We start from the raw sequence: 27385 nt of genomic DNA, 5'->3' as shown, positions 1-27385 counted from the left end.
GTCCTGTGACCTGAATTCTACGTAATGGTTCGTTGAAAGGTTATTATATGTTCACATACTAAAAAAGGTTCTAGAATTAAATAGATGGTATTTTGTTTTTAGAAACATAGTGTTAAATCACTCTGATCTTCACTTTCTGGTTATTTTAGTGGTAAAAAACCAAACGTGCGGCGTTTAACTACATTGAGGCTATTAAAATGTTTCAAATGTAATAAAAAAAATCAGCTTTCCCACTTTCTGTTGAATTCTGGAGGCTTTGCGTGTTAAGTTGCAGAACTCAACGCCGCGGTTTACCTCAACACCAGAGCGAAGAAATGGAAATATAAACGTAAATAAATAAATTCAAATGTAATAATTCTGATAAATTGAAACCACGACTACCACACTGCATAATTGCACTATGAAGGCGTCAAACGCTATTTTTCTTATTTTCTTAATTTGTACAAAAATACTTTATCTCTTTTTAAAAGCTTTTTTCGAAACACAACAATAAGTTTGTTTTTTTTTCTAACTTCCAAAGTTGATAAGAACTAATTTTTTTTTACATTTTTAGTTCTTATCAACTTTGGGAAATGAAATATTTATTTTTTTCATTTCCTCGCTCTGGTAACGAGATAAAGCGCGGCGTTGACTTCCGCTACTCCACACGTAATGCCTATAGAATTCGAGGAATTATGAGTGCCTTAATGGGAACGGAGTGTCTTGACACTAGGTACCCTCGGCGTACCCTGCTACGTGCGAATAAAAATATTGCTTGTTCAGTGGTGTGATTTAACGTGTTGCATTGTCTTGCTATAACAAAAAAATGGGAATAATGCATTCTCCCGAGTAAGGCTCAAATCCTTAACCACCGCTATCATCTATTAGTAAAGAAAAAATAATTAAAATAACCTTAGTAATTTAAAAAATATTTAATAACATTTTGTACAAAGGGCTGGGTGTTTCTTATATACTCGTAGTATAATTAAACTTTAGTTTTAGCCTAAAATTCTGAAGCTTTTATCCCTTTCATTCCACAGCTGTACCATAACAGGTTAAATAACCTAAATATTCAGCACAATGACAGCAAAATGGGTCTAACTTGAAAACTAGTTACTTTTAATAAGTACTTAAAATTTATCTATATTTTGGTAGATTACAAGAACAAAAAATATATGCAGTTTGTTTATTTTGTCTAAATAATACATACTTTTAAAATTCATTATTATAATAAAATTTGAATTGTTTTAGTCGTTGTGTTTAATATTATTTGTTATATTTAACTTAGGTCCCTTTATATTCATATTCCATTATAATGTTACAACATCAAGTATTTTAGACTGGGCGTAGGTCTGTTGGCTAGGTCTCCGGAAATCTAGTTTCAACAATTACTAAACTAGACCTAAGACATGAGTCTATATCGAATATCTGCGTAATAAGAACTTGAATTGGTGTAGATTACTTTAGAAGTGCTATATGCGAATGTTTAGTCCACCTTTATTTTTTACTTTGTGTGTTATTTTTGTTATATTGATGAAATTTTCTTTTTATTGGTGAGACAGAGGGAACCTAGTGATAGTACACTGTGTTTTTTTACTTTTCATTCATTAAGAAATAGCTTATTGTAAGTAAGTGCTGTGGGTTCGATTGCCACTCGAATTTTTTTTATTAATAGAAACACTCGCTTGTTTAAAAAAACTTCTACACTTAAACTTATCACTCTTTTTTGATGTTTTAATGTTCTAATGAATTTAAGCTCTTCCATTGAATTTGGAATACATTCCAATGGGCTAGGACTAAATGCCTGTGTCTTCAATACTAATATTCTTAATATTTTACTAATGACTACCCAATAAATCATAATATTTTACTAAAACAGACTTATATTTCCTAATATTTGACTGAGAAATTATGAGTGAGAAAATAATTATTAATATTCTCAATCTGGATTGAAAAACGATACCACCATATCGATAAACAAGCTTATTCTTTTTTTATTGGAAAAAAGGAAAGTAATTGGCCGAATAACGAAAGAATAAGCACGACATACGTAGTAATTGAATTCCTTCACCCACGAACATGTCCAATATCAGAGGAGTTGAGGCATCATGAGTACGGGTACTTAATCATCCCTTCCTTTTGCCTTTTTTTTAAAGATTCAAAAAGTGGAACATTGAAGAATAGAGTTATACAACTCTATTTTTATTTATTAAAAAGAGAATATCATTATCAATAAAGATGAATTCACTTTATATCACTTTTAGTAAGCTTACAATTCACCATGCAACAGTATATCTAACGCAATAATTTCAACACATGGGATAAACGACTCTAATTTAATAGTAGTTTGGCCTAATATTGCGTAAATTACTAACAATGAGTGATACATTAGACCTAAACTGGATGTTAATAATGTAAATTCGACCTTAAATTGTAAATAACAAAAGCTAATTTTATTTGCAGGCATTTGATCTAGTTTAGGTTATCACAACATCTATTTAATAATATACTTTATTTCACTTATAATAAGGTCGTTATTTCAACAGAAATTAAGGCTAGGGTCAATATAAACCAAAGAAACGTGACCCGTAATGTATGAGCTGTATGTATGTTTGTTTGTATGTCACGAATTTATTGTGACATTTCTATCAAAGTAATAGCTTTGTTTGGATTTTATTTGTTATACACGATGCAAGTTCTGTTTCTGTTTCTGTTTGTTAGGTGAAAGAGAGTGACCTAGACCTACTGATGTACAGACCCTCCGCTCTCCACTATCGGTCCGATGAGACTACGTGTTAATTGGTAGAACCTAATGCAACATTTTTCCAAAAGAAAGCAATATTTCGACTAATGGGATTGGAATCCACAACATTATGGTTGTACATCCCGCGGTGTCACAACCATTTTTTTTATTAAGTAAACAAAAGGAAACGAAGCGATTTCATAATTAATATCATGTCATTTGCAATTGCAATTTTAGAGGAAAAATAAACATTTAAATAAATAGGTCCCCGTAGTATCCTGCCTATAGCGGGGTAGACGGGGTAGACCGGGTAACCTAGTAGTACCCACTCCGTTTCCCTTAAACCGCCCAATTTTTGAGATATTGCTTGTAAGCATATAATTTTATATGTCTAATTAACATTAGATAATTACTTTTTCAATAGAAAATTATAAGGGTACGTTCTTTTATAATTTCTTAAAGATATAAAGCATACATAAAATAATATTGAAAATAAATGACCATAGATCTCTAATATATAGCTGTTCTGTTGAAAAAATGGCTTTTCTTGGCAAGAAACTCAACAGTTGATCTTTTCAATACACAATACAATACAATGGTATCGGTCCTGTATATATATAATTACATTATTTACTAAGCAAAATCAACCATTCGTAAAAACAATAGTAAAACTAGTATATATTTATATTTTTAATTCTTTCAAAATGGCAACCTTCCTTTGACAGCCTTGACCTAACAATTTTTAACGACTCCACCGTAAAGTTACCACGGATGATTATCTATTTAGTTATACGTATAATGTACTATTGGATGTAGTTTTGACATAGGTCTGTTTGTAAATATTTCTTATATAGTATAGGTGGTTCTGGGTTCAGATTCTAGAAAATTTTTTGCTTTCGTTAGATATAGTATTGTGTTCCGCTAGGTACATAATGTCTTTAATTGGGTGAAAAGCGGAGAATGCAATGACGTGTCACTAATTTCTCTCTATTTTATTATACCACTATGGTGTACAGTAAGACCATCCGGCACTTTCTGCCCAATTTTCGAAATATTACTTCTTGAGTTTCAGAACTCAACGCCGCGCTGTGTTTTGTTTCTAGAGCAGGGAAATGAAAGTGAAAATTCAGTCCCCCGAGTGGGAATCGAATTCACTTTTACAGTCAGAGGCCGTGCCACTGCCCCACGACAGCCTCTTTATGCCGATCTCTATTAGTGCGTAAAACGACCTAATAGCCTAAACCGATTTTGATAAATTTTAAAAGAACTAAACTCCTCGAAACACACATTCGTTAATTTCGTAAAGTAAATAGCACCCAAGAAGTTTATTAATTACATTTTTGTATAGACATGCCCGTGGTATAACTAAAGTTCGATATTACCACGCATTATTATCTATTTAAGTTATGTTGCAATACCTTATGAGGCGTGCATTGGGTGTTTTTTGTTTAGATCTTTTGTTTGTTAATATTACTTATTGTTTTATAATAATCGCGTGTCGCAGTTGAGTTACTTTATGTACCCGATAGTTCAGTAGAAGCGACGTTAGTCTTTTTATTTTGTAGGAAATGTAAAAGTAACAAGGTTCCTACCCTGTTATATAAAAAGTGTAAACTTGATTTTATCAGTAAAAAATTTTTGAAAATTAATATTTAAGGCCATCGTGGCGTATTGTGACACCTTCTGGATGTAAATGCAATGATTGTGGGCTCGATTTCTAGTCGAGGGAATGTCTTATTTTAATTTCCACACTCTGGTAACAAGACAGAGCGCGGCGTTGAATTTGTCATTCGCAATGCGCAATGTTTTGGTCTGGGATGTTTTTATGCGTGATTCAACGTGAAGCTAAAAAACATAATATAAAACACAACAAACATGAATAATCTACGAGACTATTTTAAACTAAATTATATTATTAATTTCATGGATATTATTAATACCTCTAAGCATGCGGCTGTGAGCGCGTTGATATCTTTTATATGGGCGGAAGTGTTTTATTATCGTTTATAGTAAAGTTATTGTATTTGCACAGTAATAATATTTTTTTATGCTATATCTAACATGGGAAATTGGTTTTTAACAACACTGAAGTTTTTCAGAGACATTGTTTAAAAAATATATGGAAAAAGAAATAAAAAAAATTGAGTTATCGGTCGATGTTGAATAACTTTGAACTAATTCGTAGACTATGGGTTCCCTGTTTATTGAAGGCAAAATAATTGGTTTAACAAAAAATATTTAAGACTTGTCTACTAATCTTATTGAACATATAGGGAAACGGATTTATCATTGGATCAACATATTTAGGATTTTATTTACAGTTCTGTAAAGTCTACTAATATTATAAAGTTGAAAAGTCTGTGTCGTCCATTTATCGAAGAAGGCTGTAGTGGTTTATTTCCCTGAGAATCGAATGAATCTACACTTGTTGTTGTACTGTAAAGGCTGTACCACTGCACCACAATGGTCTCATATACATATATATATATATATATATATATATATATATATATATATATATATATATATATATATATATGTATATATAACTGACATATTTATATACTAATTATTTGTTGCAAAGGCAATAGTTCTAAGTAAAGTGGTCGAACGTTCGAATTCCGAGTCGTGGCTGGCTGACCTTTCCAGTGTATTATTAGCGGTAACGAAATGTTCTCGGTGTAGGGTTGGTTTGTAGCGATTTTATGAGCGATAGCGTTTTCTTACTATAAAATTGTTACAAGGTTCTCTTTATTATCGTCTGTATTGGTTTTTTCACGTATGTATCACATTTACGTGGTGGTTTGGAAAAGTCGAGAAAAACAATCAAAATAAAAAGTTGCTTCCCTCTGCCTGTGAATGTCTTAACAATTCACTAGCTACCCTGCTATATGTAACATTCTTCTTTTTTCTAAATATAAATAAACAAAAAAATTTACATTAAAATATCATTTATTTAAATAGACATTTGCAAGTACGTTTTGAATCGTCTTACTAAATATGTCGCTGCCACCGTCTCGGGAGGAAGTTCTGCCAATAAACGCCCGCAAAGAACTCCAACAAATCGCTAACACTATGTCAGCACCCGTTTATTAAATGCAATTATATTATAAAGTAATGGTTGTGTGCTTTACGCGACGTAACGAATGTTAGATTAGCGAGTCGAGCGGCTAGAATTTTTATTGTTTACTTTTTTGAAATTATTTTTATTATACTTGTTATGTTATTAACACAAGGATATGTTAAGAAAACCTTGTTTTACTAAGCATTTTTATTTTAAAGAGATTGTGGCGTTGAGTTTCGCCAGTTTACACTATATGTCTCAAATTCGGATGGAAAATGGACACGGTGGGTTTCAATATTAACTTCTCTCAGCCTCTTGCTATGCGAGATAAAAGGATGAAAACAAAAGTTGGAAGCCTGGAGCTGGACAAAGTACCAACTTCTGTCATCGTTAAACACCACGGTTGAGGGTTCGCTTCCCATTCGAGAGATTTTCATTGTCTCGCTGTGGTACTTAGACAACGGGTTGACTTCCACTCCTGAGACTTGTAAGAAGTTTAGAAAAATGCAATGAATGTCACCAATATTGGGCTGTGCGTGGGGAACAAAGTTGCTTAACGCTAGTTTCCGTCTGCCTCCACTACTATAAGCAGTATACAGTGTAAAACTAAAAAATATCTCTAATTTTGTTTGAATATTTGCACATGTGCAAAACAAAGAACGTTCTATTGTAATTTTATGTGCAAATTTTCGAAACAATGCTCTACATACATTTAAATGAAATATTCATTCTAATAAATCTAATTTAAGTAATTTAATTAACATAAAAACAAGCTTAGATTTTTTAATACATTTTTTTAGTTTCAAATCTCATTATTGTCTTAGATAATTAGCATTAGATGATGATTCTAGTTCGAAAACTGTGTGTGTGTGGGTTCAATCCTCGTCTAGGGTAAATGTTTGTGTGGTCAACACCAATGTGTTCCTTATCTTGTAACGCCATCGTGGCACGGTACGATGGCAACTGATTGAATGCGATGATTGTAAGTTCTTCCCCACTCGGAGCAATGATTTTATATCGATATTATTTTCATTCTCTGTTCTGATAAAACAAACCGTGACGTTCACCTTAGTTGTTCCACGCAATGTCTAAAAAACTAAGCAGAAAGTGAGTAACGGAGGTTCCTTCTGACTTCCCTGCTGAATGCGAGATACAGCGTCTACTGTTACATCATAGAACTAAGGATAATGCAGCATAAACAACATTGTACAATTCTACTTATATGTGTGAGATAATCCAGTTTTTTTTCTTTAATTATGTATAGATGAATAGATAATTGTACAAAAAAATTATTAATATTACTTATTGTTATTCTGTCTGTGGCAAGCCATTGTTTTATTTCTGTGTATTGAAATAACTCGACCTAATAACCTACCTTTAAATAAAGATTGTACATTATTTGATTTTATCTTGATATCTTAACATTAGGTCATCTTGTCGCAGTGGGGTATCGTCTAGCTGTAACCGAAATGATTGCGAGTTCGATTAATCTCCGAGGGATGAGAGGTTTTTTAGGATTCCGGAATTCCGGATTTCCGGATCCAGAACCTTGAGTACAAGGTGTAAATCCGGACCCTGAGTCTATGACTTCGCTGTTTGTCCATCTCATCATCTATGGTCACTATAACAACAATTGCTATACAACAGAATAAAACCAATATTTCATAGTCTCCCATTCAACAAACGTGATTTTTTGCTGTTTTTATAGATAATGGTAAACAACTCTTCGTGAGCGAGTTTGACTCGCATTTGGCTGATTCTTTTAGTATTCTGCTCTGGCAAGACAAAACGCTGCGATAGGCTATGCAACTCAACACCCAATATTGAAAATTTGGTTAGAAAGTGGGGAGCGGAGTGTCTTGACACTTAAGTATCCTGATACATAAAGAAAAGACCTAAATTTTTCTTTGACAAACTATTTAATTATTACTACAATTTCTAATGAGAATCTAAACTTAAAACGACTGCCTCTAAATTACCATAAAAACTTTTGTAATAATATATTAATTACTTGATTATAATTACAATTAAAATTAACATTGTATGCTCTCATACTCTTACCGTTTGTATTGCGCAAACTACAACCCGCTCTTGTTAAAATCGGTGGTTCCGTACACAGTGAGTAAGTATTAAATAACATATTTTACCGCAGTGAACTAAGAGATTCTGTTACTTTGAACTTTGTTTAACTACTATTAAATATAGGTATTATTTATATTTTTTTTGCTTAACAATGGATCCCGCATACAGTAAGGTAGGCAAAGGGAAAAAGGTATTCCCACGGTCTAATAAAATGCGTCTTTAATCACCTTAAGAGTTGTGATATATTTCTTCTTCTTTCTGTTAATCCTATGAAATTATTGGGTTTGATTTTTTTTATTTTTGGTTCAGTCCGGTGATTTTAATATTTGTTTGTTTTTTTATTTTTGCTCTTTTAAAAAAACTTGATTGGTCCTTCTTTTTGTTTTAAATACGGACCCCTAAAAATAGCATAAGGTTATCTAATCTATCGCTCACATTGAAATTTTGTATTTTTTCCTAACCTTGCTTCGTAGACAGCGTTGACTTGTTGCGAAATATTATTTATGTCTACCGCTCACTCTATATTTTTTGGGTATTTTTTTTAGCGCCAAATATTTTTATCGTCCGTGCCTTTCTTGTTCTTGCATTTTTAGTTGCGTTCATAAAAGCTAAAGGGTCCCCTCATCAATGTCAATTAGATGTTATGGTATTTTAAGAAATAGAAGAGCAGAATCCTTTCAAATTCAAATTTCAAAATATTCTTTATTCAAATAGGCAATTATTATAACCACTTTTGAATCGTCGAATGAACATATGAACAAAAAGCTACCACCGGTTCTGAAGACAGTTCTGCTCAGAAGAGCCGGCAAGAAACTCAAGTTGCTCTTTCCCAAGATCATTTCCTGAATTTAAATATCCTGTGCTTTTTCGTGTCAATATTCGGGTTGGACTAACGACCAACCCAGGCGTCGATCATGTTGATTGTGGTGTTAGCTGGTTTTGTAACATCCTTATTGCTACTTGGTTATTCTTTAGCTCCACACTTAGCGCTTAGGTAGCTAGAGGGGAGTCTCTAGAATTCGGCAGTAAGGGGAACAGAAATTGGGAACGGAGTTTCTTAATATTAGGCTCCCACGTTTGCTCTGCCTACCGATACAGCGTCAAGAAAAACTTATCTAGCTTTATGGTTATAAGTCGAAGTGGAATGGTAACGTTTAAAATATAAATTTTATCCTATATTGCATTGCAGAGTCTCTCCTACGTCTCTTTTATTCTAAAAAAAATTGTGAAAATTCGAGGAAAATCTAAGTTGATAGTACTTTTAAGTTCACCGGACTCGAGTAAAAATACCAAAGCGTTTTAGCTCTATTGTCGAATTAGATATACATCGCCACGCCTCGTTGCTTAAGCCATTCACAGATAAGAAACTATCTAATTCATAAGCGGTAGCGGTTTGCTTATATGTATAAAGCCCGCAATTAAATACCGCTCTAGTACTAATAATAAACTAATAAATATGAATAATCTATACATATAAATAAAATTGAACTGTCTGTCTGTTGCATTTCACTTCTGTCTATAATTAACTGTCTGTATGTAATTCAACATACCTATTTATTTATTTCATTCTTATTTACCTATTTACACGGTAAATGCAAAACGTTACTAAAATTCTCATATGTCCGTCTGTCTTTCTGTTTGTCCAAGCTATTTTTCAGAATTGCTAAAACAAATTCCCTGGAAGATAGAGAAAATTGTATAAACTAAAGCTACGTTTTAACACGATTCTCCTGCAGGGTCTGATTTTACACTTGAAAAACCGTTTACCTAACGCCCATATAAAAATAAAAGAATCAAACATTTTTCCTCTTTTCTTCGAGCAAAAGAAAAATGAAACGACAAAAGTTTTAAATCCAATTTAGTTCAGCCATTGAAACTTTGCTTACGTGAACTATTAAATATAAATTCCCATTATTTTCCCTTCCCGTTGGAATTCCGGAAAGTCCTATCTTAATGATTCCCTACACTGTCCAAGGAGGAGAGCTAGTGAATATCTCTCACTAGCGCTATTTTTTCTTTAGCGCTCTCAACTAACATCAACTAATATCAGTCAATATATTTAATATGACTACTAGGGTGATTTATGTATGTACCTGAGTCATTTAATGACAATGATAAATCAATTAATCAAAATCGTAATGCGTGGGAAAACGTTTATGCTAATAAAACCACATGTACGAGTATGTAAATGTCAAGATTTCTTTATCGAGAGTTTTACATATAAACTAGGTTGTTTTTTTTATGTGAATTAACACAGTTATTCACTTTTAAGACAAGACATGACGGTTGTGGGTTTGATTCCCACTTGAACTATTACTAAAGCAATGATATTATAATAAATACACGAATTATTATAATATCATTGCTTTAGTAATAAGTCAAAGTGCAGCGTTGACTTCCGCCTCTCAACACACAATGTCTTGAAAATAGGGTGGTATGAGTCATTCCCTCTACCCCAACCCTGTTATCAGACAACTGAAATACAGTGTGAGGTGAAAAAAAAAACCTTAAATGGTAGACCGATACGTTTTCTATAAAGTAATATAATTTGACCTTTGAAATAATTAAACAATCCCATTTATGGATACATCGTATAGATAGATATGTTCATTGTTATTTTTTTGTTCTGCCTTCATATTAAATTATATTGACCACGTCACGTCTAGGCATTCTCTTGTGCAAATGGTCTAAATTATAAGAGTTTTACTTATTAAATATTTAGTATTTATAATTCCAGAACACGTTCATATGTTCCAATCCATGATAAGTAAAGTAAAAGAAACTCAGAAACAAAAGATTAAAAGATTGTTTTATTTTCCATTACATGTTATATTTCTATCTCTGGAACTCAGTACCTTCCGAAATATCTGGCTATTCAAGCAAACAAAATTATAACATTCCTTAACACAACAAAATAGGTTAATTTTGTCCTTAAAGAATAATACTTGTTTATTATTTAAATTAAGTTAAATTACTTTTGATAATTAAAACACATCTTTAGATTGTACTTTTTAATATTTAGTTAAAAAAACTCATATAAAATACATTTTAATATACAAATTGTGTACCATGGCCCTTGAAAGTATTTTAGTTAAATATTAATTATTATATTTTTATTGTTTACTAAAAACCGCTTCTGCGTGTAAACGGAACCGCCTTTTACTACCGCACCGCGCCACGGTCATCGGCTCATGATAAATACCTACTCGTAAGTTCACATAATGCGACCTCACTAGGGGCAAAAGTAAATACTAGTAATACTACCCTGTCTTTGTCTGTGTTTTCGTGAGGAAATATTAATTAGTTAATAACATCTTTAAAGTATTATTCCACGCTTAGCAAACATTTTTTTTGCCGTACCCTCTCATCCAACTAAGTCGACTACACCGTTTCGTCGCTTGGACATTTAACACGCCTTCCGAATTCGCCAAATAACTGGCGAACGGAAGTATCTTAATGAGAAAGGAGTGTCTTAACACTAGGTTCCTATGATCCCTCTTCCTATCCTGCTCCGTGCTGGTGAAGCTGGAAATTAAATTATAAAACTGAAGGATTTATTTGGTTGAACGCGCTAATCTCAGTACCTACTGGTGCTTAGATATTTAAAACGCGATGGTAGTCGCTCGGCTCTCGGGACGTTGAAACATTTAGATTTTTCAATTTTTCATAATAAAAAGGACAGAACAGATTTTTCAATCATCGTAAAATAAAGCATTACAACAGTACAGCGTTGAGTTCTGCCACTCAACGAGCAATGTCTCGAAATAGGCAAAACGTGGAAAACATAAAAAAATAGTGTCTTAAATTGACCAGGTGCTATAAAATGTACAACGAAGTGATTAGGATCTTAGAAACTTTTCAAAAAGAGAAGGTTACTAAGTATTTTAACTTTTACTTTTAACATTTCGAAGTTATGAGAACAATAAAATAACGATTGTAGAATATAAAACAACTGTATTGCGTAATTGACCTCTCTAACAGCCTTAATGCCTTATATAAGTAGATATTTGCTATTTGTTCAATTATAACAAGGTTGTTTGTCATTAATTATAATTAAAAGGTGTTATGAGTTCGAATCTAACTTAGGTAGAAGAATTGTGTATGAAATGGCTAACTGGAAACTATGAAAATATGAATAACTAGTGGCCCCGGACGCGGCTACGCCTGCTTGGACTATAAGAATTTTTTCGCGTCGGTCATACTCATACTATGCCGCCCGAAGGCTAGGTCATTTCGAATCAGTGACATCTCCCTAATTATTTATTAGAATGTTATACAGTAAACTATAATTTCAATCTAGATGAAATGCTAAAAGTGACTATTATATTTATTTTCATAAGGATGAATATCAAAATGACGCGGTAATTCGTCGTTCGTTATTCGTCGTTGTTGTTCGTCATTGAAGAATGCAGCTTTCATACAAAACAAAAACATAGTAAATCGGACCAGTAGATCCAGAGATCTTAGCGTTCAAACAAACAAACAAACTCTTCCGCTTTATTATATTAGTATAGATAGATTAATTGAGGCGAGGTCGCTATGGAGTATTTTATTTCCTCGCTATGGTAGAAAGACAAAACGCGGCGTTGATTTCCGAAAATTGAACGGAAACTGAGGAATGTACAATATCGTAAGTGTCTTAACAGGTACCATCTGTCTAACCTGCTACATGCGGGATATTGCGTGAAACTAAAAAAAAAACAACTACCCTTTCTTATAGTTACGTATATAATATACTAAAATAAAATATTATTTCTAAACCTTCTATTTTAATATAATCGAGGCCAGAATCAAACGTAAAAAGCTTAAAGCTCTTATCAAGATTACTTTGCAACATAAAGAAAAAGAGGAATTTTTAGGATTCCGCATAATATTAATGAAGTTATATAATATATATGTAATGTGGTTATGTCTCGAGGCCGACGGCACATCATTCGACTGTAAACACGATGGTTGTGGGTTCGAATCCCATTCGGAAAATGTGTTATTTTCATTTCCTCGGTCTAATTAACAAGACAAAGAAACAATCGATACGGAACCCTCGAGATCAAATCTGTCTTTTACTTTTGTATTTTTTTGTTTAGATTGTATCTAGAACATTATACTTACTCCTTAAATGGATCTGACATTCAGTTCCTTATAAAGTCACTCATAAGTAGAGTGCGGTTGAACGTTTTTAAGCAGCTTCGGGCTTTTTCCCGCATATAGCAAAGAAGGCAGAGGGGACCTAGTGTTAAGATACTCTGATCCCCACGCACCTCCAAATGTTTTAAGACATTGCGTGTTGAGTTGCGGAACTGAACACCGCGTTCTGCCTTATAAATTGTACCTAATACTTAATAAATGCTTATTATAAAGTACTCTAATGAATCGCTATTTTTAGCACTTTTACCGATAATAACTTAGGCTTGAAGTGCAAAATTCATCTAACCCGTCGAAACAATTCTCTAAACCTTTATCATATTAAAACAAACAGTTATATTAAAAACGGGGAATGGAAGTGTGTTATCATCAGGTTCCCAGATTTCTTCTGACTCACCTGCTATGTGCAGCATACAGCATTAAAGCTGAAAAAACCGTAGAGCTAAAAAATTTTTTAAAAAACCTAAACATCTACTTATGTGCCTTAAATTATTATAGTACGATTAGCTTAATCGATATATACATTAAGTAGATTTTCTTTAACAAAAAAAAACTGACTTTCGCAGTCCATACAATCAAAAATCTTCACTCGTTCTAATTGTAAATGAATGAAGCTTCGTAATGTCTTAAAAGGTTGGCGGTACGTGGGGAACGGAATGTCTTAACACTAGGTTCCCTTTGCCTACCCTGCTGCTAAATTATTATCAATGACAAGACAACCCAGTCTTATTCATAATTCACAGACAAAGTGATTTGACCTTCTGTTATAGGAAAGTTGTTATACCGGATACTACAATACGCCCGCAAATAATGTGAGTCATTGTTATAATTACATACTACGCTAACTTACATACTAACCTAGTTTCAAGATTTTACTTGTTTTGTATTGTTTTTAGCATATTTTTTATTGATTTCATTGAATCCTCGGGCAGTCGTTACATTATTTTTTTTTCATTTCCCTGCTCCGGAAAGACAAATCGAGAAGTTTTACTTGAAACGCAATATGATACAAAGTAAAAACTTAGTGTTTTAACACTAATTTACATCTACTTACCTTGCTTTAGACAGAAATAGGATAAATCATACATAAATATAAAGTTTTTTTTATTTTCACATACATTTTTTAAGTAAGATTTCTATCTTACTTCAAAATTTACTATTCTCCGTTCTCCGCTTGATTTTTCTTAGAGAATTTTTCTATTATCTATATATAAAGCATAATATAAATCCGCGTCCTTCATGTCCAACTGAGTATATTAAATATAACCGTTTACTTTAAGTGAGGTTATTAAAAAAATAGAACTATAACATTCATAGTTCCACTTCCATATCCACATATAAAGCCGGTTACAATCAGATATTTTTATTTTTTAATTTAAATATTTTTTTTGTTAGGAAACCATTTCTTATCTAAAAGATTAATTATTTTTAGAGGCCGTCGTGGTGCAGGACCACAGAGGTGTGACTGTAACGCAAACCAAGAGTTCTTGATATTAGTGCGTTTACCCAAACAAACTCTTCAGCTTTATCTATCTATATATATAAAAGGACTTGTCCTCACTGACTGAGGTAAGACGCACGCACAGCCGTAACCGCTGTGCGTAGAAACGTGGAATTTGGACGATGTTTACTTTCGTAATCTGGACTAAGAAGGTATTTTGAAAAATTTTAACCATAAAGGGGTGAAATAGGGGTTGAAAGTTTGTATGGAAAAAAAAAATTAATCTGCACCGATTTTTATAAAATTTGAAATTTAGACTCTCAAAAATATTTCATTGAACACGTGTTTCATGGTTTATTAGAATTCACCCCTAAATAAGCTAGCGAAGCTGCGCGCGTCCGCTAGTATTAGTATAAATTACATAGTTTGTAAGAAACCTTTATTTTATATGATATATTATATTAATCCGTATATGTAATTTATGACATTTTCAAGTGCAATAAGTTTATTATTGTTTTTACAAAACAAAGCAAATTCTACACGCGACGCCATCGTGGTGGAATAGGATTTTAGTCCAGTCATTGTAAGTTGCACTAACGGGATTTTTTTAAGCTTTGTCTTGTTACCAGTACGAGGAAATGAAAACAACTCATTTTCCCGAGTGGGAATCGAACCCGCAGCCGTCTTAGATATGGCGGAATATTCACTTAATTTTGCAAATATGATATGGCGGAATGAGGCCATATGTGAATTATACGGCCAAAAAATTACCAGTATTTTTTGGAAAATCTTCTGTTTAACGATTTTTGTTCGATTACTTTTTCGAGATTTATAGACTGTATGATACTAAAGGTTTGTTAATGAGCTATATGGAGGAAGAAGAACACGGGCGCAGACCCAACGGTCGGGCTGTATTTTCAAAGTTTCTACAAAAATCCGTTTTTTTTTAAATCACTAAGTCACAATTATCTGATAAATAGTGATCTGATAAATAGTGGACATAGCTGAATATAAATGGTGGTGAAATGGATAGGCCCCCTGAGGCCCCCTACACATAGTCCACAGTTGAAAAATTGGGGGAACTTATCGTCGCGCTTTTTTTAATTAAATACTGTTAACTCTCTTATTTTCTCTTCTACTATATAGAAAATAGAAATAAGACCTTTAGAAAACTAATAAGACTTTTAGCAGCTCGTGTTCTAGAGTATTCTATAGAATCTTGCAAAATATAAAATAATATATCATGAAGTTATCACAAAATGGTTGTTAACATAATAATATATTGTACGTAGCAACTATTTATTTGCTATAGCACTTTATATAGTAAATCGACAAAGGCTTTTTTTTGGTAGCCATGGCATAGTGTCTGACTGTTGTACGTTCGATTTCCACCCGATAGATTTAATTATTTTCATTTCCTGCTTTGATAAATAAGACATAGCACGGCGTTGATTTCTGCCATTCATCATGTCTCGAAAATTGGGTGGTATGTAAACGTACGAAGTGTCTTAACGCTATTTATAACCCTTATCTAAAAACTATTTACCAGTACAAGCCAGTACAGTATATAATGATGTCTAAAAGTAATTGTATAAAAAATGTCTAAATTTAATTAGACATAACCAACTGTGCCTAGATAATAGGCTGACCATTACAAGTGCTCAAGGTTGGACCACGCCCGCACATTCACTTAGCAAGCCTTGTAGAAAGCCTTTATCCTCTTACTGCCCTATATACATTGCATTATTTGTGTAATATTAGTTACTAAATATTGTTAGGACAATACATTTTGATTACTTTAGGCTAGAAGCTTTAAATTTTAAGGTAATTGGACCAAGTGTTGCGTTGAGTTACGCCATAGAACATGCAGTGTCTCGAAAACTTAGCGGAAAGTGGAGAACGGAGTGTCTTAACATTAAGTTCCCTCTGTCTACGTTGCTGTAAGCGTTATACAGCGTGTAGCAAAAATATATATATATATATATATTTACAGTTTTTACGGAACTACAAATATTGAATTAAATATTATTATTTTAACAATTTAAATAAATTACACACAAGTTAATAATCACTCACGTTTCTTTATAAGGAAATACTTAGTTCTATTTAAACTGACCAATAAAATTATAGTAATACAACTAACGCACCTTGTATGGCGGAAATATTTACTTTTAACATTACGTATTGCTTATACCTATAACCTATTAACGTTTTAAAGACAAAAAATATACAGAATACTAGCGACTAAACCATGGCTTCGCCCGTGCTTACTCCGTGTTTCAATTCCCGGCCAAATTTAGAGACATTGCCTGTTAAATAGCGAAACATAAATATCACTATTTCTTACCAGAGCTAGAAATTAAAAATAATGAATTTCCCCCAAGTGGAAATAGCACCCGCGGCCCTCACGGTATCAAATTAAATAAAAAATATTTTATAATTAAAAATAATATTTAAGTAACATTTTAATTTTCATATTTTTGTTCACAGATGATCAACCGCCAACTAAAAGGCAGCGTCCGCGCGACATGTCCCTGGCAGAACCTCCGCATACGATGGAAATCGCACAAATTCTCATATCATTGCTGCACGCGTGGGGTCTAGACCCGGACCTTGATAGGGTCTGCGAGTCTAAGCTCGGGCTGCTTAGACCTATGGTAGATTTTCATTATTTTTTCGTGTTTTAAGAGGCCGTCTGTTTGTAAACGCGATGTTTCAGGTTCGATTTCAAGTCACAGTAATGATTTATTATCATTTTCTCGCTCGATAGTATAAAGACCTGTGTGAAAATGATAAAAACTGATGCTCTCCTCCTTTACGTTTCGAAAAAACGTTAATACAATAAATATAATATTGGCACCTTTCTGGCGAATGTAAGAATTACTTACTTTTAACGAATGAACTTTCTTTTTTGTATTAAAAGTACGACGATTGGGTATACCGCAAGAAAAGAAGGAAATACAAATATCCTACAAAATTAGCAGACTGTTAGATCTTTTCAGAATTAGGATTGATTGCCTGGAAGAGTTCACTTTTAGTGATAAGACCTTTGCACACTTTAAATGTTGTTTTAAAATCTATTTAATATACTAATATATTTAATATACTAATTTAATCGGTGTTCACCAGGTGCCAGTATGTTTCGGAGTGGTGTCCCGTCACGGCCACATGGCAGTTCAGTTACCCACCAGACTCGGTAGTTGGGCTGAGGCGTGCGCCTCCGCACCCGACGACCCGCTGCTGCTGACTTCTGATCTTCCCGTAGAACTGCTGAAGCAGGAGAAGTTGACCAGGTAAGTGGTAGTCTGTTCAAATCAAATTTGTTTATTTTAACGTATCGTATGTATTAATTAGAGTAGGTAGACCCTATTTTCCTTTCTCTACTTTTCCCCATTATAGTAGGGTCTGATACTACATTTCTTAGTTATTACTTACCTTGTTGTAAAGAACGATATTACATATCTTCTATTACTAACTCTATGAGACCAGTCGTGGCGCAGGGGACAAGATGTGGCATTGCGTTTGCGGCATTCGTAGAAAATCCGGCGGAAAGTGGGGTAAGGGTATCTTAACACTAGGTTCCCTCTCCCTACTCTGCCTGCCCTGGTGCTGTTTAAAGCGTAACTAATATATATGGTATGTATTAGAAAACTATAAAATCTAAATATATTAGACGCAATTAAAACGCACTAGTGTATCAATTCTAAACAACCTCAATAGTATGTAGAGCGTGGTAGTATATCATATTGCGTATTGGTATAGGTTAACATTATCAAAGTTACCTATATGTAGTTATATAAATAATTTTAAATGCATTATCCTTTTTTAGCTTCACGCTGTATCCCGCACACAGCAGGGTAGGTAGAGGGAACCTAATGTTAAGACACTCCGTTCCCATCTTTTTGCCGAATTCTGGAGGCATTGCGTGTCGAGTGGCAGAACTCAACGCCGCGCATTGCCTCGACACCAGAGCGAAGAAATGTAAATATAAACGTAAATAAGTATCCCATATATAGCAAGGAGGCATAGGGAACCTAATGTTAGAGCACTCTGTTCTACACACTTCAGATTTACTTCGTTGTACTCATCAGATGCTACCAGTATTTGAATACGGAACTATCGCTCAAAAATCATATTATCTGGACTGACAAAATTAATATATTATAGTATTCTTTTTATATCCGTATCCTTAATTAGAAATTTTATATTATATTTATATTTCTGTTCAACAGACTCTTCTCATCCAAACTCCACTGGGAGTTAAGTACTACTCTGACAACAAACCACTTGTTGTCCATCGTGGCCCTCGCTAACACTCTCATGTCAATGAGTAACGCCAGCTTTGTTCCCGAGCAAGAGGTGGCCAGACGGTTGCACAGGTAAAAAAAATACATACTTATTAGTTATTAGTATTTGATACATTTTTTATATTCCCACGATAAGAGGATATCCGTTTTCAAGACATTTGTCCATTGGCGAGAAGGTCTGCGTCTGCCGCGCATTGTGTAATGGAAGCGGATGCTTTATAAATAATTTATATGCATAGGCATTCCACGGAGTGGGAATCGAATCTACACCCAACAGATACAATGTTACATTGATAGTTAACTTTCGTTGTTAATTGTGACTTAATCCGCGTGGTCACGTGGAAGTAACTAAGAGTTCATGCTCTCGAAAGCTGCGAAGCTCTGCCATTCTTGTAATGTTTTTGATTGTTCCTTCGCTCCTATTGTTCGTCGCGTGATGTTATACAGCCTATGGCTTTCCTTAAAGAATGGCTACTATTACAAAAAAGGTTATTTCAATTCGAACTTCTAGTTCCTGAGATAAGCTCAACCAAACAAACTCTTCAACTTATAATAAGGGTACAGAAGTTTCATCATTCATGTTGAAAATATTTATATTTAATTTCATCGTTATTTGGAAATTGAACCTACAACCGTTCGTCCATTGTGCGTTCTCAACAATTCGGATATAATTCATCCTCATAACATATATAAATATATTTTGTTTTAGACATTTTAACACATTATAATTTAATAAATGAAATTTATGTAAACGATTAATCACTTTGTACTGAAAAATTTATTGTAGTGCGTGTCTACTGTAGTGTTGGAAACGTCCGGTTTTCTAAAATGTATAAATGTATTATCGAATACCCAAATATCTCACTTTTTTAGAAACCATATAAAAAAATACGTAACTGGATTTGAACCCAGCCTACTAGTTTGTTAAGGTCCTGTCCAGTAATCCATAAAATTAGAAACTAAGCCATACAGCATAAGAATATCGACGTAGCTTCATAACAACGTACGGCTTAGTGGCCAGAACGCATCGACGGTTTTAAAGGGGCGTAAGTTCAAATCTAATTTAAATTCTAAAAATCTAATTCAATTCGTTAAAATTAAAATATTTTTCTTGCCTGCCTTTAAAAATGGAAAAAATACTAAAAAATATATTAAATATCAAACAGACCGACAACCCGTACGTCGTCTTGGGCGGGAGACGAAGAACGAGAAGAACAACTAGCAGCTCAGCAAGCTCATATTAAACAAGGATGGTCTCTGCTGGCGACTCTACACTGTGTTCTTTTACCCGACAAGGTTGTGGCAGCTGGTAAGGAAGGATTTTAAATTGTTTGAAAGAAGGCATATCTAGGCGTATCTATTATTTTATAGTTTTAAAACATTGGAGGATGAACGAAAGGAACGGAATAACATTGTTTTTTATAGCTTAAAGTAGACTTTTAATGAGATTTAGGCCTTTTTTCATTTGGAAATGACTTTTAGATTAATCCAACTCGTATTATTTTGGAAGGGTGTCAATTGAAAGCATGTGACAAGTGATTTCAGACTATTCACTCTTAGGTGATTTTAAACCCAAATATAAAAAAAATTAAAATATAAGGATCAGTTTCTGAGATTAGCGCTTATAACCAAATAAATTCTTCAGCTTTATGACATTAGTATAGATATGTTTTGTATATATCCATCATAGCGGCCTCTCGACGTAACACTTCATATCTTTTTAGGTGCAAAAAGCTTCAAACGTCCTCAAGTAGAGATGTTAGCGCGGAGATGGCAACACCACTGCCTTGAAGTGAGAGATGCTGCGCAAGCACTGTTGTTGGCTGAACTTGGCAGGTCAGGTATATTACAGACTAGCAACCTGAGCGCGGCTTCGCCCGCGTAAACTTATTGTTACACAAAATCTTTCCTGTAAAGTTTAATCAAAAACTATTAAATTCTACTTAATTTTATGTTCAAATTTCGGAAGCCAAATCGTTTTAAATTGTTTTCAAATTATTTCTAATCAAATCCAAAAAAATAATAATCAATTTATTATTAAAATAATAACATAACATTCATTAAAACATAAATTTCCAACCAGGTTGGGTCCAAAAGGCCGTAAATCACTGGTGGACAATTGGGCACAGTTTCTTCCTCTGTACACTCATACAGAGAGTATCAACCCCCACGCGGCACAGAAGGAACCGATAGAGAAGATAGCAAGAGATGTAAGTAGAATTAAAAAGAAAATTAGACAACAGCAGGCTGCTGTCAGTTCTCCCACCTAAAGATATCTTGATTGTTATCAAAGTATTATTACTATTAGATAATTAAATGTATTAAATGTTTGTTGATAATTGAATGATTAAGTATGTAATTAAATATTTAATATGCATTTCTGTGTCAATTTGAATACAATTCTACAATATTTTTTTTACTTTACACTGTTTCTTGCATATATATAACAGGTATAGAGGAACCGTTCCCCAGGCACCGCGAAATTTTAGAGACATTATGTATGTATTATGTGATAGAATTTAACGCCGCACTATTTGTTGTTTGTGCGGCGTTGAACAAATGCAACAGCACATGCTGTGCTGGTGTATTTGTGGTGATTTTTATCATTTTGTAAAATTTCTCACAACTTAACCATAAATAACTGTTTTAAAGTATTTTTAATGATTTGTAATTTTAATTTTAATAAAGTTATATATATTATCATTATTTGAATATAGAAGTTTATATCATTCTTATAGCAAGAAGAAGAATTTGAAGAAGACGAAGAAGAAGTAGTCCGCAAGCCTTCTTCTTTAGCAGAATTAAAAAGAAAGCAAACCACAGCTGTCGTTCTCTTGGGAGTCATTGGGGCGGAATTCGGACAAGATATAGCGAGTGAAGGTAGTGTATTCAAACTGATAAGTAACTACGACTATGTGCGGGACTCAACGCCGCGTTTTATCTTAACAGACTGAGAAAATTAATTATTCTCACGTCCTCGTTCTGTCAAGACGCAACGTTGAGTTCCATGTCTCAATTTCCAATGTACCGACTGAGAGCAGAAAGTGTGTGTAACGAAGTGTTATGACACTGGGTACTCTCTGTCTCTGTTTTGTGTTTTTATGTATTTTTTCAATTTATTTAATAGCTTGTTTATATTATGATTACAAAATACAACATATGCATTCAAATAGTAGGCAATAAAAGACTTGTACCTGTTAACACTTTAGCACCTGTATATTTGTATCTTAAATTAAATTAATAATATTTGTAGGTGCTGCCGGTAATAAGAGACGCAAAGATGGCGACAGCAGAAAGAGTTCTATCGTAGAAGGTAAGAATAAAATTATTTGAAAAAGCTATTAAGATTCGGTTGCTTTACGGAAAAGGACGTAACCCTTATAGAATCACTGTGTTATTCGTGTTTACTTAATTATTTCTTTATCTCAACCAGGTTTCACATTGAGTGCGTCAAATAACTTGGCTCGTCTCACAGCCTTGGCGCTGACCCATCTTCTGTTAGCTCCGGGGAGTCCCCGTCTTCCGTCACATACACCGCTACGACGCGCGGCGGTCGACCTACTGGGTCGTGGGTTCGCTGTCTGGGAACCTTACTTGGATGTCAGTCATGTATTACTTGGTAAGTTAATTTGACTGACATTATTGATAATATAAAAAGATAAATATCTTTATTGCACTTAGTAACAATGATTGATACATAGTCCAGAATATTGTTGGCAAAGTTGGACTTACTTCTAATAGATATTTCGTCCAGCTTATCTATGAGTGTGACAGAAAGTTAAAACTTTATACGCCTTAATGTGCAAAAGCTAATGTATTTGGATCCATTGTTATTATTATAATTACTAATAAATATAGATGTTGTTTAAATAGCGTATGAAGGAAGTTTTGGGAGTAAAGTATTTAATGTAGTTGTAAAATAACATGAATTTAGTAACTTAATTAACATAAGCTTTGCTTCACAGACTCTCTAAGAATTCTATTCTCTCCTTTTCTAACCAGGTTTACTAGAAATGTGCTCAGATGCGGACAAACTAGTCCCCTCAATGACGTATGGGCTCCCCCTCACCCCGCAAGCGGACTCGTGCCGCACCGCGCGACACGCGCTCACCCTTATCGCTACTGCTAGGTAAGTAACTTGGAATATTTTTTTTTTTTTTTATTGTAGATAGGCAAGCATTTGTCCGCTATCTCACCTGGTGGTAAGTGACTTTATTATTAGAAAATGTACATTCTGAAGTAATTAGAAGTATTTTAGTTTATTCCATTTCAGTTTATTACAGCACAATAATTAATACAGTTTATCAATATTTCCAACTAAATATAAAATGCGAATAGGCCAGCAGCGTTCATAACAACAATGGCGCGCGAGGTGGCGCGCTGCGCGGCCGCCCCCGCCGGCGCGCCGCCGCCCCCCGCCGCGCTCGCCCTGCAACGTGGGCGGGCGGAGGTGCTGCGCGGGATAGAGCTGCTCATCGAGAGGATGCATGGGGAAGTGGCAGAGCTGCTGGTTGAGGTGAAGGTTTTGATAATTTAAAGCTTTTTTCCTGTCGGTTAATAATTTGTGTTATTTTTTTTAATGTGAAAGCTGCTCACTTAAGTCTATTCGCCGATCTGTCTATATGAAGTCACTGTAATTTGGAGATTTGTCAATGATGATACCGAGAAATACCGAATAATCAATAGAATTCACGAGTTCGCGATAAAAAGTACGTTGGCTTAAATAATTTTCATGTTTGGCATTTTGAAAATAATACATTTTGTTTACAAAATTATTGTTTACAAAATATAGATGATGTGAGTTTCCCTGTTCCTATCTCCTTATTATCCAGGTAATGGACATCATCCTCCACTGCGTGGATCAGTCGCATCTGAAGAGCAAGGGCCTAAACGAGGTGTTCCCAGCGATATGTCGCTACAACCAAGTGTCTCACTGCCCCGCTACTAGGAGGATTGCTGGTATGAAGATAAATGTTTTTGATTTTAGTTCATCACTCCGTTGTATCCATCGGGTAGAGATCACTCTGTTCTATACTTTTCGCCCAATCTTTGGGCCATTGCGCTGAGTGGTTTTACCTTGTCACTAAAGTGAAGAAATGAAAATATTAAATAATTTTATACCCTGAACTCATTTAGGGAACATCGGAACTTACAACTATCGCCTTTAACGATATTTCATATTTTCAAAAATGTCCTTATTACAAATAGGGGATAGCGAAGTAACTTGAGATAACTATATCAATATTATAATTATAGACATTTCTTCAACATTGTAATATTTGAATCCACAGGCACTCATTCCAAATACTTTACAAAAGATTTCTTTTTTTATAGTAATTTGTACACAGTAATTTATGTTTCTACATAGAAAAAAACTAATATATTTTTCTATAATATTGCCAGTTGGCAGCCACACAGGCCAACTAGCCATCTACGAGCTAAGGGCAGGTCGTTGTCAGTCCCTGGCAGCTCACTCTGGGCCTGTCACGGCCTGCGCGTTTAGCCCTGATGGCAGATATTTAGTGTCATACGCCACCTCTGACAACAGATTGTCGTTCTGGCAGAGCACTGCAGGTGGGTATTTTTTTTATTTAATTTAGTTTTCTTTTTTAATTTAGTTTTTTTATATTATTTGTCCATTAATAAATATTGTGGATATTTTAGGATAGTAATTGGCTGATGATTTATACTTTACTTTTAATTTGCTTACTTTAGTTATACTACATTTTTATAAAAATTGAACGTAGAGACGATATAAGTGTAATTTTAATGATATACTTTAATATTTTAAAGTATTATTAATGTAACTGCAAATTTAATAATATATTAAACTACTTATGATATTCTGATTTTATCTTTGATTCTTTTGGAAATAATTAAAGAAGTTCTCATTCCTCTCTTATTACTGACCAAAATATGTAAAATTTTTTATAACTATTTTTCATTTATTAAAACTTCACACAATTTCCTTTAGGTATGTTCGGTCTGGGTGCGGCACAGACGCGTTGCGTCAAATGCTACAGCACTGCCCCAATGGCAGACGTTGCCAGACTCAACCCAGCACGTCTGGCACGATTGGTCTGGACCAATTCACGTACAGTTACTTTGATGCTGGCAGACGGATCAGAAACGAGATTCAATGTTTAAAACAAAAATTATTAGAGATAATATGTGTTGTTATCAATATTACCCTAACTTACCCCTTTTGTATTGCCTGTTATGTATTGTACTTACCCAAGTTACCCATGTATTAATGTATTAGCTAGTAACGCTTACGTTATTTACACTTATAAAGAAAAGTTTTGTTGGTTTCTGATATATAACTGTTAACTATTTATTCATTATTATTTATCATTATATTAAAATACGGTTTTATTCTAAAAATAAAACATATTGTAAAAAATATCAGTATAATAATTTAACACTTGTTTACGTTTTATTTTCGTTAGTAAAGGTATTTATTTTTATTTGTTGTGTAACCTAATATTAATATTATACCTACTTATTTACAAAACGTATAAAAAATTGAACGTAGCGGGATTTGAAATAAATAAGTTATAGGCATTTCTTCAACATAGTAACTAACGTAGCTTGATGGGAACGTATGGCTTAGCACCAAATTTTTTTTATGGTTTCCAAGAGGCGCGGGTTCAAATCCCGCTATAATAATTTTTTTTACGCTTTCTAAATAAGATTTTTCTCCTAAGTGGAAGACACTTTAAAAATGTTAAAAAAAAAATTGTATTACCTTTACCCATATTTACCTATGCTTACCTTACTCAACTCAAGCTTACCCAAATAATATTAACATAAAAAAGAAGCATTTGTAAAACATTCCAGGCTTAAAAAAGATAATAAAAAAATCTTTAAAAGACTATTAAGAAAAGTGAAATATAAATTATATAATTTGACTAGGTATATTATCATTATTCTTCAAACTTGTTTAAAAAGATTTAAGAAAAATGTGTTGATAAAAAGACTTTAATGCAAATATTTAATGTATTTCATTATATTTAAATAATTTCAGGCCATATTGACATTTGATATTTAACAAGATTATATGTAAATAATTTGTAAATATGAGTATAAATCATGATTATTTTTAAACGCGTTGCTTATCTTTAAAGTTCTGGCAGAGTACAGAAGATTTTTTAATATTATGGATTTTAAGGACTTTTTTTGTTGATTCATTTAGTAATGTCATACTTTTAAAAAAGTATATGTTTAACACAGTCAACTAATTGTGTTGTTATATAATTCCAAAATTATTTTGTCACAAATAAAATGAATTAATCAATCATGAAAGTTTCGCTACAGAAAAAAAATGCCAATTGTTTCTTTATAAAAGATGACGTCATATATTCTACTTCTTGTTTGTTTTGTAGCACAATATATTATCTAAGATAATTGTTTGTTTTTCGTAAGGATTAAACTTTTTCCTCAACTGGGAATTGAACTAGTGATCTATGAATAAATTGTAATAGACTTAGTTTGAAAACTAACATTTTATGTTGAATGTTTATAAAAATATGAAAATAAAAAAAAATGTTATTGACTAAAGTATTATAATGTATTTTATTGTTTAATGTGTTGCTAATTTTAAATAAGTAAATGTATGAAAATATTTTACCTTGATTTTATTTAACCTTAATTCAGGCAATTGTCTGAATTCATTTTTTTTTAAATGTATATATATGTATGTATATATGCCGATTTTTGAGGCATAACGTGTTGAGTGGCGGAACTCAACGCTGCGCTTTGCCTCATTAGTAGGGCGAGGAAATAATAAAACCGTTTAAAAATATTAAATATTTCAATCCCCTATATATAGTCATTAATATCGGTTTTATAATCTGACAATGTTGCCATAGCGCTACGTAAGTATGTGTACTATACACCCTACACAGCGAGTAAGAGGGAATCTAGTATCAGTATATCTACCACATTCTTCTCTTGCAGGGCCATTGTAGTGAAAATATTTTTTAAATGTGTCCATATAACATATTAATTATTGTAGTGCGGGAGGTGGCTCTGATTTATATCGAATGTAATATAGCCTATAATAACCTTCCTCAATAAATGCACCATTTTATTATAAGAAAATACATGTTTTCCATTTATTCGTAGTAGTGTAGAAATGTAACATATAAAAAAGTAAGTACTTTGTAACTTCAAGGCCATAAAAAGCCCTAATCACTGTAACTTATACTTTCCTTTCTCACCAACGCACGCTTTGTTTTTTCCAGCTATGTAACAATTTAAATGCGGTTTTCACTAATAGATAGCGTAACCTTCCTCACCACGGGCCTAGGAAGAGGGGGGAACGAGTTGGCCTTCGGCCAACGATCTCTCGATTATGTACTTAATGGGGAATGAAAATAACTCATTTCCCCTCGAGTGGGAATCAAACCCACGCTCACTGCGTTTAAAGGCAGACTGTCCTACTGGGCCACGATGGATGAATTTAATTTCGATGTATTTTTTAATTTTCTTTTATATCAAAGTAAACCTAATAAGGAATTAGTAAAATTGGAATTTTCATTGTTTACATTTAAGTTTAGTAAGCTATAAGTTTTAAGTTTAGTTTTCAATATTGAATTAATTTCTTCTGCATATTAAAATAGTCT

The 27385-nt window shown here is 33.3% G+C and overlaps 1 protein-coding gene across 3 annotated transcripts in view; it reads left to right on the top strand.

Moving 5' to 3' along the window:
* Positions 1 to 26383, top strand: part of Rbcn-3B (WD repeat-containing protein Rbcn-3B) — a 113916-nt gene extending 87533 nt beyond the window's left edge. For all 3 annotated transcript variants that reach the window (XM_085187783.1, XM_085187785.1, XM_085187782.1), the window contains 14 exons: positions 16942 to 17108; positions 17581 to 17744; positions 18684 to 18830; positions 19925 to 20067; positions 20483 to 20594; positions 20842 to 20968; positions 21497 to 21638; positions 22012 to 22071; positions 22192 to 22377; positions 22761 to 22887; positions 23097 to 23274; positions 23591 to 23717; positions 24162 to 24332; positions 24733 to 26383. In XM_085187783.1, coding sequence (XP_085043909.1) covers positions 16942 to 17108; positions 17581 to 17744; positions 18684 to 18830; positions 19925 to 20067; positions 20483 to 20594; positions 20842 to 20968; positions 21497 to 21638; positions 22012 to 22071; positions 22192 to 22377; positions 22761 to 22887; positions 23097 to 23274; positions 23591 to 23717; positions 24162 to 24332; positions 24733 to 24905 — 2024 coding nt within the window. In that variant the 3' untranslated portion in view covers positions 24906 to 26383. The remainder of the gene's footprint in view (positions 1 to 16941; positions 17109 to 17580; positions 17745 to 18683; positions 18831 to 19924; positions 20068 to 20482; positions 20595 to 20841; positions 20969 to 21496; positions 21639 to 22011; positions 22072 to 22191; positions 22378 to 22760; positions 22888 to 23096; positions 23275 to 23590; positions 23718 to 24161; positions 24333 to 24732) is intronic.
* The last annotated feature ends 1002 nt before the right edge of the window (positions 26384 to 27385 follow it).

This window comes from Heliconius melpomene, chromosome 7 (genome assembly GCF_056956725.1).
Source record: "Heliconius melpomene rosina isolate 202511_hmr_F chromosome 7, ASM5695672v1, whole genome shotgun sequence".
Taxonomy (NCBI): Eukaryota; Metazoa; Arthropoda; class Insecta; order Lepidoptera; family Nymphalidae; genus Heliconius; species Heliconius melpomene.
Note: the sequence above shows the minus strand (reverse complement) of the source record. Positions and strands in the feature narration are given on the sequence as shown.